The sequence below is a fragment of the Diadema antillarum genome, unplaced genomic scaffold (assembly GCF_040938485.1).
Source record: "Diadema antillarum isolate AM-2024a unplaced genomic scaffold, OU_Dant_1.0 seq00000835_RagTag, whole genome shotgun sequence".
NCBI classification, from domain to species: Eukaryota; Metazoa; Echinodermata; class Echinoidea; order Diadematoida; family Diadematidae; genus Diadema; species Diadema antillarum.
The window spans coordinates 148,298-162,428 of record NW_027271711.1 but is presented as its reverse complement, the minus strand read 5'-3'; the positions used below and the strand labels follow the sequence as shown (position 1 = coordinate 162,428).

General features: G+C 39.0%; 1 protein-coding gene across 1 annotated transcript in view; it reads right to left on the bottom strand.

Annotated features, from left to right (window-relative positions):
• Positions 1-14,131, bottom strand: part of LOC139740097 (transient receptor potential cation channel subfamily M member-like 2) — a 191,763-nt gene that overhangs the window by 37,477 nt on the left and 140,155 nt on the right. Inside the window, exon 15 of the mRNA XM_071650683.1 lies at positions 4,528-4,633. Within this exon, the coding sequence (XP_071506784.1) occupies positions 4,528-4,633 (106 nt within the window). The remainder of the gene's footprint in view (positions 1-4,527; positions 4,634-14,131) is intronic.

Sequence of the window (14,131 nt, the reverse complement as noted above, 5' to 3'; positions counted from 1 at the left end):
ACCAGGAGGGCATACAGCCCCATATCTATGCTGATAACGAGCAACTATACACCTCTGCAGAACTGAAGGAGAGTCGGGCAATTTCTTGCTCTCACCACATTATCTGCGTGTGTCAAGGATCTACAGCTGTGGATGGAGAATAATCTGTTGAAACTGAACAGTGACAAAACAGAATTCCTTGCTGTCGCTAATCTGTGGTTCCATCCCTTGATATCCGATGTCACCCTGACCGTCACATCCATCAAGTTTGGTTAGAAGCCTTGGTGTCAAAATTGACTCCTTCCTGAAATTGAATAACCATGTTTCTTTTCTAAGCGGTTCGCTTCATTTCCATCTCTTAAATATTGCACGCATCAGGCCCTTCCTTGAACAGAAAACTTGTGAACATGCTTTGAGAGCTCTCATTACCTCAAGAATAGACTATGCAAACTCCATGCTATCTGGTACTTCTTCAAGTAATGTCCAGCGCCTTCAACGTGCTCAAAACCAAGCTTCAAAGCTAGTTTTTCTGGCCAAGAAGCATGACCATGCCTCTCCTCTTCTTCGGCAATTACACTGGCTCCCAGTGTAAGAGCGAATTAGGTACAAAATCTTGTCAATCACGTACAAATGTCTTCAGAATTGTGCTCCATCTTACCTCCAGAAACTAATCTCACATCACCAATCTGAAAGACAAGGAATGCGATCAGGCCAAGACCTAACCCATCTATCTGTCCATAGGACTCTTGGACAGGAGACAGATCCTTCTCAGCAGCAGCCCCACACCTGTGGAATAAGCTCCCTAAAAATATCAGGGAATCACCATCTCTGTCAGTGTTCCAAAAATCGTTGAAGACTTTCCTTTTCAATAACCGATTGATTAATTATGTACATTTTCTTTTTTTTCTTTGTGTGTTGTATTCTTTTTCTCCTACCTCCAAAGTGTAAGGTGGATATTATATTTCTGTGAAGCACTGTGATACATGTCTACTCACTGTAAGAGCACAAGCTAAGTACCCATATTGTATAATATAAAAATCTCATCTTCGTCGCTAGTTTTGTTGTGTTCTTACTAGGTGACACTTGACAACAGACACGCACATGTCAGCTAGTTGTAGCCATCTTTTATTTGGGGCCGTAGTCATGGCAACAACACTATGGAAAGCCAATAGTGCATAATCATACATAACAACCATCCCTTATTTACTTGATCTCTCCGAATAGATAAAGAGGATGTTTGCTATAAGCACAGGATTTCCAAAGCCTTTAGGCCTCATAACATCACACAGACAGAGACTTGTCCAAATCACAGATAAGACAGCAAAGGAAAAACAAAGAAACGTGTTTGGGATCAGATACCTATAGGAAAACTGCAAACATAACAGATTTAATAAAATCAAGCCAACTACAAGATTGCACTAAGAATTTTTCAAACCATTCACAAATCAAGCATAAATTATGTCTGGACAAAAAAAAGAGAGAAATCATTTGAAATGAATTGAGTTTGATTATGCTTGTTATCATTTCATAATCATAATGCAAAAATAAACTGATTAAGCTTGTCAATGAGAGTTCAAGTTCATGCGACATGACCGCCATCTCTTATTTCAAGGCATGTCTGCGCCCTTGACCTCATGGTTCTCACTGTGCGGCAAATCATTCCTCTGTCCTGTCGGAGAGCGTCCACCGCTTCAATGATTCTGGCTCTGAGATCCCCAAGGTCACGAGGACTGACAAAGACTTTTCCCTTGAGGAAGCCCCAGAGAAAGAAGTAACCAGGGGTGAGGTCAGGACTCCACGGAGGCCATTAAATGGGATGATTCAAGGTGACGACTCTGTCTTGGAAGAGCTGATGCAATCTCTCCCTCATGATGAGTTGATGGACCGCACCACACAGACACTTTCTCTTGGCTTGCATATTCCTTTCATAAATGAATGCAGGTGGATCATGATGAGGTGTGTACCGGCGGACATTGTGACTGCAGACACGGCCATCCATGAAAAAGGAGGACTCGTCGTCAATCACAGTGTTTTCCAGAAATCGTTCACCGTGATCGAGAAGCCATCTGGAATACTGCAGATGACGCGCATGGTCTTCAGGCTGGAGCTGATGAAGACACAGCATCCTGTAGGGATACCATCTCATATCTTGCTGAAGGGATACCATCTCATGTCTTGCTGAACAATGCGATGGAATGAAGCCTAATTGGATATCACCAGCCCATTCCTCCTCATGGACACTTGGGGGTTGTCTTCCACGCCACATCTTACTGCTGCCACACTTTCTTCTGATCTGACAGTCCTTCGACCAGATCGACCCTTGTTGAGATTGAGGCTTGTCCCTTCATGCTAATACTTTCTAATGTTTCTCCAAAGCACTAACTTCGCAGGAACATCACGATTTGCAAATCGGTCACAGAAAGTTGCTGCAGGCTCCCAGAACAAGACCAACTCCGTTACAATGAACACTCTTTGCTCTGTGGTCTGCCACATGGTCGGGCAAGCTCATGATCATCAGTTTATTTTTAGACCCTATTCACAACCGAACCTCTTCTAATAATCCCTTTACCCCCTCCCCCACATACACACGTGTGTATAAATTCATCGAAGCATGACAACCATTGTTATATGCAAAGTCTGGAAATCTTAATGATTCCCTCTTTAATTATCCTCCTATCAGGGTAAAATTAAAGTATATTTTGAAATTAAGTTTTCTCTAGCAGGTGTGAAATCAATTTATATATATATATTTTTTTTTTTACGCATGAGCTTTCATATGAAAGAAAAAATGATGGATATTAAGGCTATGATTTTCATTTTGGAAAATGATTGCCGGAAAAATGTGAAAAACTCGCTCAAAGCTGCAATTTGCACATGCAAATGAAAATTTAGTAGCACTACTGTCTATTGTACTAACTCAGTTATGCGTGGAATATGAACATTGAGTTGTACATCAAATGACAGAGGAGAAGCATATCTTTCCATTCATGTACATCTCATAAAGCAATAATAGTTATGACTATAATCGCAAAAAAAAAAGGCAAGTGCCGTAATGTGTCTTGCCCACATACGTACACCTTTTAAAAAAATTTTGTTCACAAATGGACCTATGGATCAAAAGTTGGGAGTCATAATAAAATGCACAATACATTGGGCCCTAAAAGTTCATTGACCCTTGCCTGTGACCTTTGACCTTGTGGTGACCATCAACTCCCCAAGGTACATCTACCATCCAAGTTTGGTCACAAATAGACTTATGGATCAAAAGTCATGAAACATAATCAAAACACGCCCTAAAAACTTAACATTGGGCCCTAACAGTTCATTGACCCCTGTCTGTGACCTTTGACCTTGTGGTGACCATCAACTCCTCAAGGTACATCTACCATCTCAGTTTGGTCACAAATAGACTTACAGATCAAAAGTTATGGTTCATAATCGAAACACACCCTAAAAACTTAACATTGGGCCCTAAAAGTTCATTGACCCCTGCCTGTGACCTTTGACCATGTGGTGACCATCAACTCCCCGAGGGACATCTACCACCTAAGTTTAGTCACAAACGGACTTATGGATCAAAAGTTATGACCCATAATCGAAACGTGCCCTAAAAAGTAACATTGGGCCCTAAAAGTTCATTGACTTCTGCCTGTGACCTTTGACCTTGTGGTGACCATCAACTCCTCAAGGTACATCTACCATCCAAGTTTGGTCACAAATAGACTTACGTATCAAAAGTTATGGTCCATAATCGAAACGCGCCCTAAAAACGTAACATTGGGCCCTAAAAGTTCATTGACTTCTGCCTGTGACCTTTGACCTTGTGGTGACCATCAACTCCTCAAGGTACATCTACCATCCAAGTTTGGTCACAAATACACATACGGATCAAAAGTTATGGCCCATAATCGAAACGCGCCCTAAAAACTTAACATTGGGCCCTAAAAGTTCATTGACCCCTGCCTGTGACCTTTAACCTTGAGGTGATCTTCATACTTGGTAAAAGGTAAAACTTTGTATGACCACTCTTCCCTCCAAGTTTGATTCAAATTGAAGCCCAGAGTACAGAGTTATTCAAGTTTTTATAGCGTTACAGACAGATGACGGACGGACGGACGGACGGCGGATGGACGGACGGACGGACGGACGACGGACGGACAGACGCCGCAGGCAATCCCTTAGTCTCCCCTCACCTCCGGTGGGCTCGACAAAAATACAATGAATCTCGGTTTTGTTTTTTCTGGGACACGTTGTATAAGCATGGGCTAACAACACGTTTTACAAATCCAACTACAGGAATTCCATTGGCATAGCCATATATAGTAGATATTATATCAAGTTCTACAATGCATGTGAGTCTAACAGTCAGCAGTTTAATCAAATACAAGTTTTACAATGTATGTGAGACTAGCAGTCAGCAGTTTAATGGAATTGCATTTTCAAGGTTGAGACATATTGCATAATATGTCAACACATGTAGGCTTCATTGTCTGACACAAAAAAAATTATCTAAATATATATTCCATGTAGCTGTCCCCAACAACTCACCCCAGGTATGGCCCACTGTTGGTTATCCACTCTCTGAATGGCAATGAACTCCAGTACAGGCTTGCCATCATCCTGTAAGATCTCTCCATCTGAGGTCTTTTTCCACCTATGAAACAATGGTAAATATTTAAGATATCATAAACACCTTGTGGCCTGATTTCTATCGCTCATATTCAGATACATTATTAAGTCATCTAAGTTGGAGATACAAACTAAACAAAACAAAACGAAACAAAACAATTATCCTCTTTCGTTACTTTGAAGGGACAGTACAGTTTTGGTTGGGAGGGTGCCTAAAAAAGATGTTAATGAGAGACAATGAAAAACTGAATATGAAGTTTGAAAAAGCTTACAATTGCAGAGTCAAAACAAAGTTCACAATAACACTTGGCATTCAAATGGCTGCAAAAAAGAAAGAAAAGAAAAGAAAAGAAAAGTGACAATAATGATAAAAGCCAGGACTCATCTTTTCATGCCTGGATTGAAATAGGCCCTGCTACAAATGCAATCTACATGTACACTGTATGTGTACATGTAATTGATTAGGTGATCCATGAATGATCACGGATCACCTGTATCTGTACAAATTCCTTTTATGTGATATGCTATTACCTACACAATACAGTGCTCACCCGTTAACTGGGAATCCCTTAATGCGGTGTTCCCACTATCACAATTGGCGCCACGATTAAAATCGTGGTCTTAATCTTGAAGCAATTGTGGTGATCTTATCAGATCGTATCAGATGAGATCTTGAGGTCAATCGTGGCAATTGCGTTAATCATAGAAAATTATTGGATGGTTTAAAAATTTCTTACGATTAACACGCTTATTTTCTTATCGTGATCGTCGCATTAGATTGTCTTGGATTGTAACAAAACGTATGGATCTCATCTAATCATGCTTCCTAATCATGTTGAGTCCCTTCCGCTCATTTTTGCACATTTCCCATGTTTTACTCGCAGACTATATATTTTGTATTCCTCAAGGTGGTAGCCTGCATCTTTAGATAATTATTTCCAAATGATTAATTGCATGATTGTATGGGCATTTTATTGGCATTATCTGAGGTATATATTTAATTAAACTGTTTATTATTTGAGATTAATGTTGTATTACAAATTGTTACATATATTTATACATAGGGAGCCTACCATCATTATTGTTATCATAGGACCTTTATACAGACACACACACAAAAGTAGTTTTCCCTGATCAAAATGGCATAACTTTTTAAAGAAAAAAAAAAACTAAACAAGAAAACCTAGGCAACACTATGTCTGCATGACGTATTGACTAATGTCAGTATAAAAATGATTACTGGAAAATTGAGCAAAGAAAATGGGATTCCATCGGGATTCGAACCCGAGAACTCCACATGCTAGCCCGGTGCTCTACCGACTGAGCTATAGAAAGCCCTAGTTCAGTGTTCATCCCAGAAACCCTAAATTCTCAATGCTCAGATGGTCAGAAGCTATAGCAGTGCGCTTTGTGTGTGACACACACGCACACGCACTTAAACCTGGCATAAACCCAAAGGATAATTCAACTTTGGGATAAATGCGAGGGATCACCGAAGTGATGCAGCTTTTTGAGTATGTAACAAACGTAAACAGAGGAAAACTGACCAGAAATGAATATAAATTATTACAGTTGAACCTCTCGTATCCGGACAAGTCGGGACCAGGGCTCATCCGGATAAGGGATTTGGCCGGATACGGGAGACTCAATGCTTTATACATACACATGTACTATATGTATAAAAACATATACATACACATGTACTGATCACTGAACTGAGTTCAGTGGTACTGATGTAGCCCATTGTAGTACCACATGTAGTAATGTGTATACTGCAATCTTTTCATTGTTACACTCAGTAACAGACCCCAAAATAGAGGTTCGTGTTTGCAAGAATGAAATCATTTTCTTTTATAAATTCTTGGGATGATTTACCTCAATAATTATTGAGAAATGTATCAAGTATATGTAATTCATGTGTGTTTGTTTAGGAGTTCTCAAGGAGTTGAGAATCCCTCTTTTCTCCCGTAATAAAAAAAAAAAAAATCACGGCGAGATTGTGTCCGTATAATAGAGAGATCCGGATAAAGGGAGGCCGGATAAGAGAGGTTCAACTGTATTGGAAAATTGAGCAAAGAAAATGGGATTCCATCGGGATTCGAACGCGAGACCTCCGGATGCCAGCCCGTTGCTCTAACGACTGAGCTGTAGAAAGCCCTAGTTCAGTGTTCGTCCCAGAAACCCTAAATTCTCAATGCTCAGATGGTCAGAAGCTATAGCAGTGCGCTTTGTGTGTGACACACACGCACGCACTTAAACCTGGCATAAACCTGAAGGATAATTCAACTTGGGAATGAATGCGAGGGATCACCGAAGTGATGCAGCTTTTTGAGTATGTAACAAACGTAAACAGAGGAAAACTGATCAGAAGTGAATATAGATTATTATTGGAAAATTGAGCAAAGAAAATGGGATTCCATCGGGATTCGAACCCGGATTCGAACTCGGTAGAGCATCGGGCAAGCATTGGGAGATCCCGGGTTTGAATCCAGATGGAATCCCATTTTCTTTGCTCATTTTTCCACTAGTCACATCATATCACAGAAATATGCAAGTTATGCTGAGTTGAGGGGAAGGTGCATTACAATATCTTTTGTTAGACATATCAGTACTTTAGTAATGATTGACAGATGAGGTCACAACCAGAATCTTGCTTTGGAAGTTGGTTTTTTTTTTTGCTTTTTTTTGAGGGCGTATCCAAGCAATCTTAAGAAAAACAGAAGAAAAAATCTTTAGAAATATATGGAATGTTTCTAGATATTTGTTTCACCGCAAAAGTGATGTTGAGGGTATCATGATTCAACACAAATCAACATGCATTTGTATGTCATAAAACCTTTAAAAAGCGGCATTACTTTGATACTAGGGAGAGTTAGTTTTTGTGCTGTGTGTATACTAGTTATGTAAACATTGTTAAATAAAACAATACAGTCAACTTCGGATACCTCGACGTCGGATAAGCCGAATATCACTTACCTCGGGGGCAAAATGAAAGTCCCGATTGTTCCTATGGAGTTTCCATGTATTAAAATTCGCGTAGCTCGAAGAAAATAACTGGAAGTTCGGTTACCTTGAAGTAAAATCTACTGTCCCGATCTTAATTAACTTATTGTTTTTCCCAGCATGTAGCTCGAATCGAAATTGCAAACATCACTCAGCATCTCCAATTAAGCGCGCGTGGACAGTACCGAAGAAGACATGTCACAAATCTTTTCACACTCGACTGTAAATATTCCCGACCACAACAATCGCGCGCCCAAAGAAATACCAGGTACACAGCTGACAAGAAAAATCCCCAACACCTACCTACATACTTACACGGTATGCACGTCAGAGCAACTTTGCCAATGGAGTGCTTACGATAAAGCACTACGCTCTGCCCCATCATCTTCTTTTCTTTAACCACTCTGTTTTAATTCTTGATCATGATAGTCATACCGTGCGCGTAGATTTCTTAACCGTCGTGGCGCGCCTGCGTAGGTGTTGTCAGTTATATATTTGGCATTAATCACGGTCCACTGTCCAAATATCAATCTCCTGCGTAGTGCCTTTTTTAAAAACTTTTTTTTTTTGCCTTTCACGAATAATGTTATTCTTCCCCGAGAACGCAAGCACTGATTTTTTTTTCAGCAATGCGATTATGAAAATATTGTAGAATATGATGTGGAAGTATAGGCCGAGCATAATAAAGAATAGAAAAGACAGGGCTCCACACTAACTTTTATCGGGCCACCAGTATCCCTGATTTTTATTTGTTGGTGGTCAAATTTACTCGAAATTTAAAACTGGCGACACACACACACACAAAAATGGCGAAAAACATAAGAAAAACTAAATCGGTCCAACTAAACATAGAAAAATGAATATAAAGCATTATTAAAGTGATACAGACGCCCATGTCTTAAACAAATGAATAGAAAATCCAATCATCTTATTCTGTGTTTTAAGATCTAGCAAATACATGTAGGCATATAGATTATTATAAAAGTTGATGCCTATATATTTAGGAGGTCAAAAATTACGTTTGAAATGAAAAAGTGGGAGTATTTGCCGACATTTGGTAGCATCCAACATTTGTTTTAGCATTGTAAAGAGCCGAAAGTTACCGTTAATCATTTCTTATCGTAAAAGCAATCATCCAACATTCATTAGTCTGTTAGCACCTTATGGAGCCGAATATTACCGTTAACTTATTTTAGATGTAAAAGCAAACAACCGACTTTGATTTTAGCATCTTACGGAGCTGAATGCTATCCTTATCCATTTCCAAATGTGAAAGCAAACATCCGCTATTTGTTTCAGCATCTAACTGAGCGGATTAATACCGTTAATCATTTCCAAATGTAAAAGCAACAATCTGTCATTTATTTTTGCATTGTACGAAGCAGAATATTACCGTTATTCATTTCAAACATACATTTATTTTATCATCGTATACGGAGCCGAATGTTACTGCTGTCCACTTCCGAAAGTGAAATGAATCATCTGACAATTATTTTATCATCGTACGGAGCCGAATATTACTGTTTTTCATTTTTTTAACGTCGAAGCTGACATCAGACGTTTATTTTACCATCAAACGTAGCTGAATGTTACTGCTATTGATTTCGAAATGTAATAGCAAATATCCAATGTTATTTTTCAGCATCATATTGGGCAGAATGTCACTGCTATTCACTTCCAAACATGCCAAACGTAAAAGCAATCATTCGAGATGTATGTTAGCATCTTCCGGAGCTGAATGATATTGCCATTTACTTTCGAACGTGAAAGCAATCATCAAGCATTCAATTTATCATCGTAAGGAGTTGAATGTTATTGTTACTCATTTCCGAACATCAAAGCAAAAATCAAACATCAATTTTACCATTGAACGCAGCGGAATGTTACTGTTATTCATTTCGAAATTTAAAAGCAAACATCAGACAGTTATTTTAGCATCGTATGGAGCAGAATATTACTGCAACTTCCGAACATAAAAGCGATCATCTGACATTTATTTTAACATCTTCCGGAGCCGAATGTTATTACTATTTCCTTTCGAAAGTATAAGAAAACATCCGACACTTATCTAACCATCGTACGGAGTTGAATATTGTTTCTCATTTCCGAACGTCAAAGCAAATATTCGACATTTATTTCAGCGTCTTCTGGAGCCAATTGTTATCCTTATTCATTTCCGAACGCAAAATCGAATATCTGACATTAGTTTTAGCACCATACGGAGCTGAGTTCTATCGTTTTTCATTTCCAAAAGTATGAGCAAACATCCGACATTTATTTTAGTATCTTACAGAGCCGATTGTTACCGCTGTTCATTTTCAAAAGTAAAGGCAAACATCCGACTTTTTTTGGTGGCGCGATAGGGCCACCAAAATCTTCATTTCTGAAATTTGTGATTTCAATTCCAATTTTCATTCAATTCATTCATATAAAAGTCGATTCAATTCCAATTGACAAGCATGCAAACAATGGGTAGGCACTATAACTGATACCATGTTGAACATCGATAAACGTCGGATAAGTCGAAGAAAATTTGACGTACGTACGCGTACCTCGAACCATTTTCTTCAGTCCCGACGAATTCGAGTTATCCGAAGTTGACTGTAAATCAAGCCAAACCAAAGCAAACTTTCAATATCCTCCTCCACAAGATAGACATTTTGAAATAAGAAGGCATAATATGTGAATATAAAACTAAACACACAAGCAATACTATCAATTCGGCCAACTTTCTTATACTGATGGCAGCTTTAAACCATATTATATTTAGCATTCAAAAGATGTCATCCTCTTGTTCCATATTTTGTACATGTATTACAGAGGAAGGCGCAAACATTTGTCTCGAATGTATTTTCATTTTGTATTTTGTATTTGTATTTGTATTTTTATTATTATTATCATTATTATTATTATTTTTTTTTTTTGAGGGGGGGAATAGGGGGCAATGATCTAATCTGTTTTGTTTTGTTTTGTTTTGTTTTTTTTTTGGGGGGGGGGAGGGGTGAGCATGCCAGAGATTAAATAATCTGTCAATAGTCAATATCTTTAGAATAATTCAGAGGAGAGACAATCTGAGGTTGTGGCTGGTCTGGGTGTTGCTCGCCTTCTTCCTCTCTAGATCTAATGATAACGTAATTTAGTATTTTGCAATACTGCAAATGTCACATTGCCATCATCTTCAACCTGTCGACCCATCAATGGCTGTGGATTGTAATCACTCTGCAGAAGTTAAGGAAACAATGAAATCCATTGCCAGCAGGGCTATAATATTCCCATTCGGGTCCAATCATGTCTCAAATGTTGGTCGCTTTCAATCAACTCCATCGTGAAAGATATCGTATCCTATCTCAACAAACCAATTGGTTTGCGGTAGCCATATTGAAACGTAGACCGGTATCAAAACATAACTCCGTGTACCAGATCGGGGATCTTGATCGTTATGATCGTGCTAGATCTGTACCAATCGTGGACTCAATCGGGACAATCCTATCGGAACAATCCTGTCGGATAGTAATACAACGGGTAACCAGATTGTGACAAATTGTATTGCCTAAAATAGACCAATCGTGACCACATCACATCCGAGTGTACCCACACGTATCGACTCGCATCACCTTGTATCCAAACATGAAATTTCAGTTGAGTTGAACAAAACTTCCTGGATCATTTACAAATGACCTATCGTGGCATTCGTAACTTATTGCACAATAGTGGGAATGTTGCTTTAATGGGAAACCCGCTGAAGCGCAACAAAACTTGAAGTAACAAATTTTTCACGTTATTTCCACCACTTAATCAGAACCATGAACCACTTTATGGGAACAAATTTTGGCTGTAATACTTCCAGATAGATAATGCCAATTGCACAGTCTAAACAGAACGTGGTTACACAGTAGGAAGTAGTGCAGGTGGTCGTGTCGAGCGTTGTCAGCTTCTACTCAATGCACTAATATTATCCCTTCAATGCGATATGGAGAGTCACCTTCCCCACGTGTGGCCCATACTCTCCCCCTCCTATTTGTGCATATTATAGGCATGTAATGTGTGTGCTTGTGTGCGACTGACAGTGTAAGAAGGAGGCATGAACATGAAAAATGTTTGTGCATTGCAATGAGTGTTATCGTAATGTGCATACTGTTAACATACACATCATGACTTGATACAACTGTATGTACTGTGAACTCTAAATAGGGTTATTTTGTGGGTTAAAGACAGCCAATCCCTTTTGCATGCAAATTTTTGAAAAATTGGTGAGAATACTTAGGTATTGAAGAAAACAATATTTGGAAACCTCCTGTAAATTTTGAACTCAAGAGGGTCTTTATTTGTTTAGTTAAATTGACCGTTAAGATTTGAATAATTTTTGCGAACTTCGCAAAAATGACAAATCTAAATACTAGTCTAGTTTTACAGACCTGTGTGATGCACTTAGTTGTACATGTAGTTCATGTAAGTGGTGTTGTTATTTGCCATTGATAACAACGTAAGAGAAGCTAGTGAATTCGGCGCTAGTGTACTTTCGCACCTGTTTGTCAAATGACCTCTAAACATGCACAAACTCACCGTAGTTATTCAGTAACCTAAATACTTGCATCAGAGCGAGATTTCAAGTCCAGTAGAAATGGAATTTTCACCATTTTGTCATTTATCTACTTCTCGGAATAATCTTGGTCGCAGCTACTCGCTCAGCGATAACTGCGTTGCACAGGAGCAGACAGCGCAGCACGATGTACAAAACACACGGCAGCACAGCAGCGAGCACCGCGATTGATCTGAATGTAGCTATCTCACAGTGACCACGGCAAGTTCTTCTATGGTGTCTTTAAAAAGAAAATACCATTTCTAGGAAGGGGGAATAGATTCTACCTGAAAATAAAAGAAGAAAAGAAAGAGAATGATATAAGTGGCAGCATACACTTGCACACATGCTCAACCGCTGCCATGAATCTACAACCGCTAACGGAAGACTTTGCCACAACCGCTAACGGAAAACTTGGCCAATTACAAGGAAAAAACAGATTTTAGCTTTTCAACGACACCATAGAAAAAGCGGCTGTGTCGCTAAGTTCAGACCAATTCGTAATTGTGCTTGTGCACTGAGCAGCAATTCCAGCGACAACGATCAAGATTTTCCAACGATTTTCGGACACTTGTAAACGCTAAAAGTGGACTTTGGAGACTCAGATGGAAGTATTTTAGGTTACTGAAAAACCAGGGTGAGTTTGTGGTTGTTTGGAGGTCGTTTGACAAACAGGTGTGAAAGTACACTAGCGCCGTGAATTCTTCTTTTCTGACAATGCATATCTGTTGTTCGAAGTATAAGTATCATATTACAACCACAGGAGGATTTATGTATGCAGCTGTGCCTAGTACGCAGAATACGTTGTGGTGAGCGTTTGGTGCATTATTTGAATTTTAACGGCTAACAACCTTCAAATATCACAGATATGTTATAGATTTACAATAGTCTTGTCATTCTGGTGGAATATATCATGTTCTGTGCTATTTGGGAAGGAATGTAAAAGGGAAGGGCCATCTTTGAATGAACAAAGGTTTGTTCCGATGATGCATTTGCCAAAATTGTGAGACTATACTTGTCTTTTTTTATTGCTGTTTGGTGTGTTCATGTTGTAGCATGTGTGCACTTGTTGCTGTGGTTATCAGTGGGTTTAATAACTGTACATGGTTTTAATAGTGTAATGCCCACATACTGGGCTTCATATTGTATGGTTTGCATGGGCTAATACCAGGCACCGTTAAAGCATTAGCCTCGCTTAAACGGGAGAAAAACTTGTCTCCTGACCTATCCTGATTAAGCGGTGACCATTGCACTGTATCACCAATTGTATCTGCATGAAATCTTCCTTTTTAGGTGATATGCTAACAGTGTATCACCTATTGTGATTGGTAGGAATCTTCCTTTCTTTTGAAGTGATATAACAGCGTGTCACCTAATTAGTGTGGTACGGATGGGGGGTCCCCATGCACCCTCTGAACACATTTTTTTTTTAACTTACTTTTTTTGTAAACCCTTAGAGTGTCTAAGTTAATGATTTTTTTTTTTTGTTCCCAAGTCAAAAACATGTCCCATGGGGGTCACTGGTGGCCATCTTGGATTTTCAATCTATTGTATTTTCAACCTTTTGTATCTGCACGGAATCTTCCTTTCTTTTTAAGTGATATACGTTAACAGCGTATCACGTATTCAGTCTGGTAGGAATGGGGTCCCTATGCACCCTCTGAACACATTTTTTTTTAATTTACTTTTTTGTAACCCTTACAGAGTGTCTAGTTAATGATTTTTTGTTTTGTTCCAAAATCAACTAGAAATGTCGCTATGGCGACTGGTATGCCTCCGCCATAATGCATGATTTTCCTAATAGGTCTAGATAGTACATGTGGACAATGTGTGATTACATTTTCACAAAACTGGCAAAATATTGAAATGACAAGTTTGTCACAAATGTGTTGAATGTTCACCTTCCTTGACCTTGGTTTAATTGGATGAATAGGAGAGCAT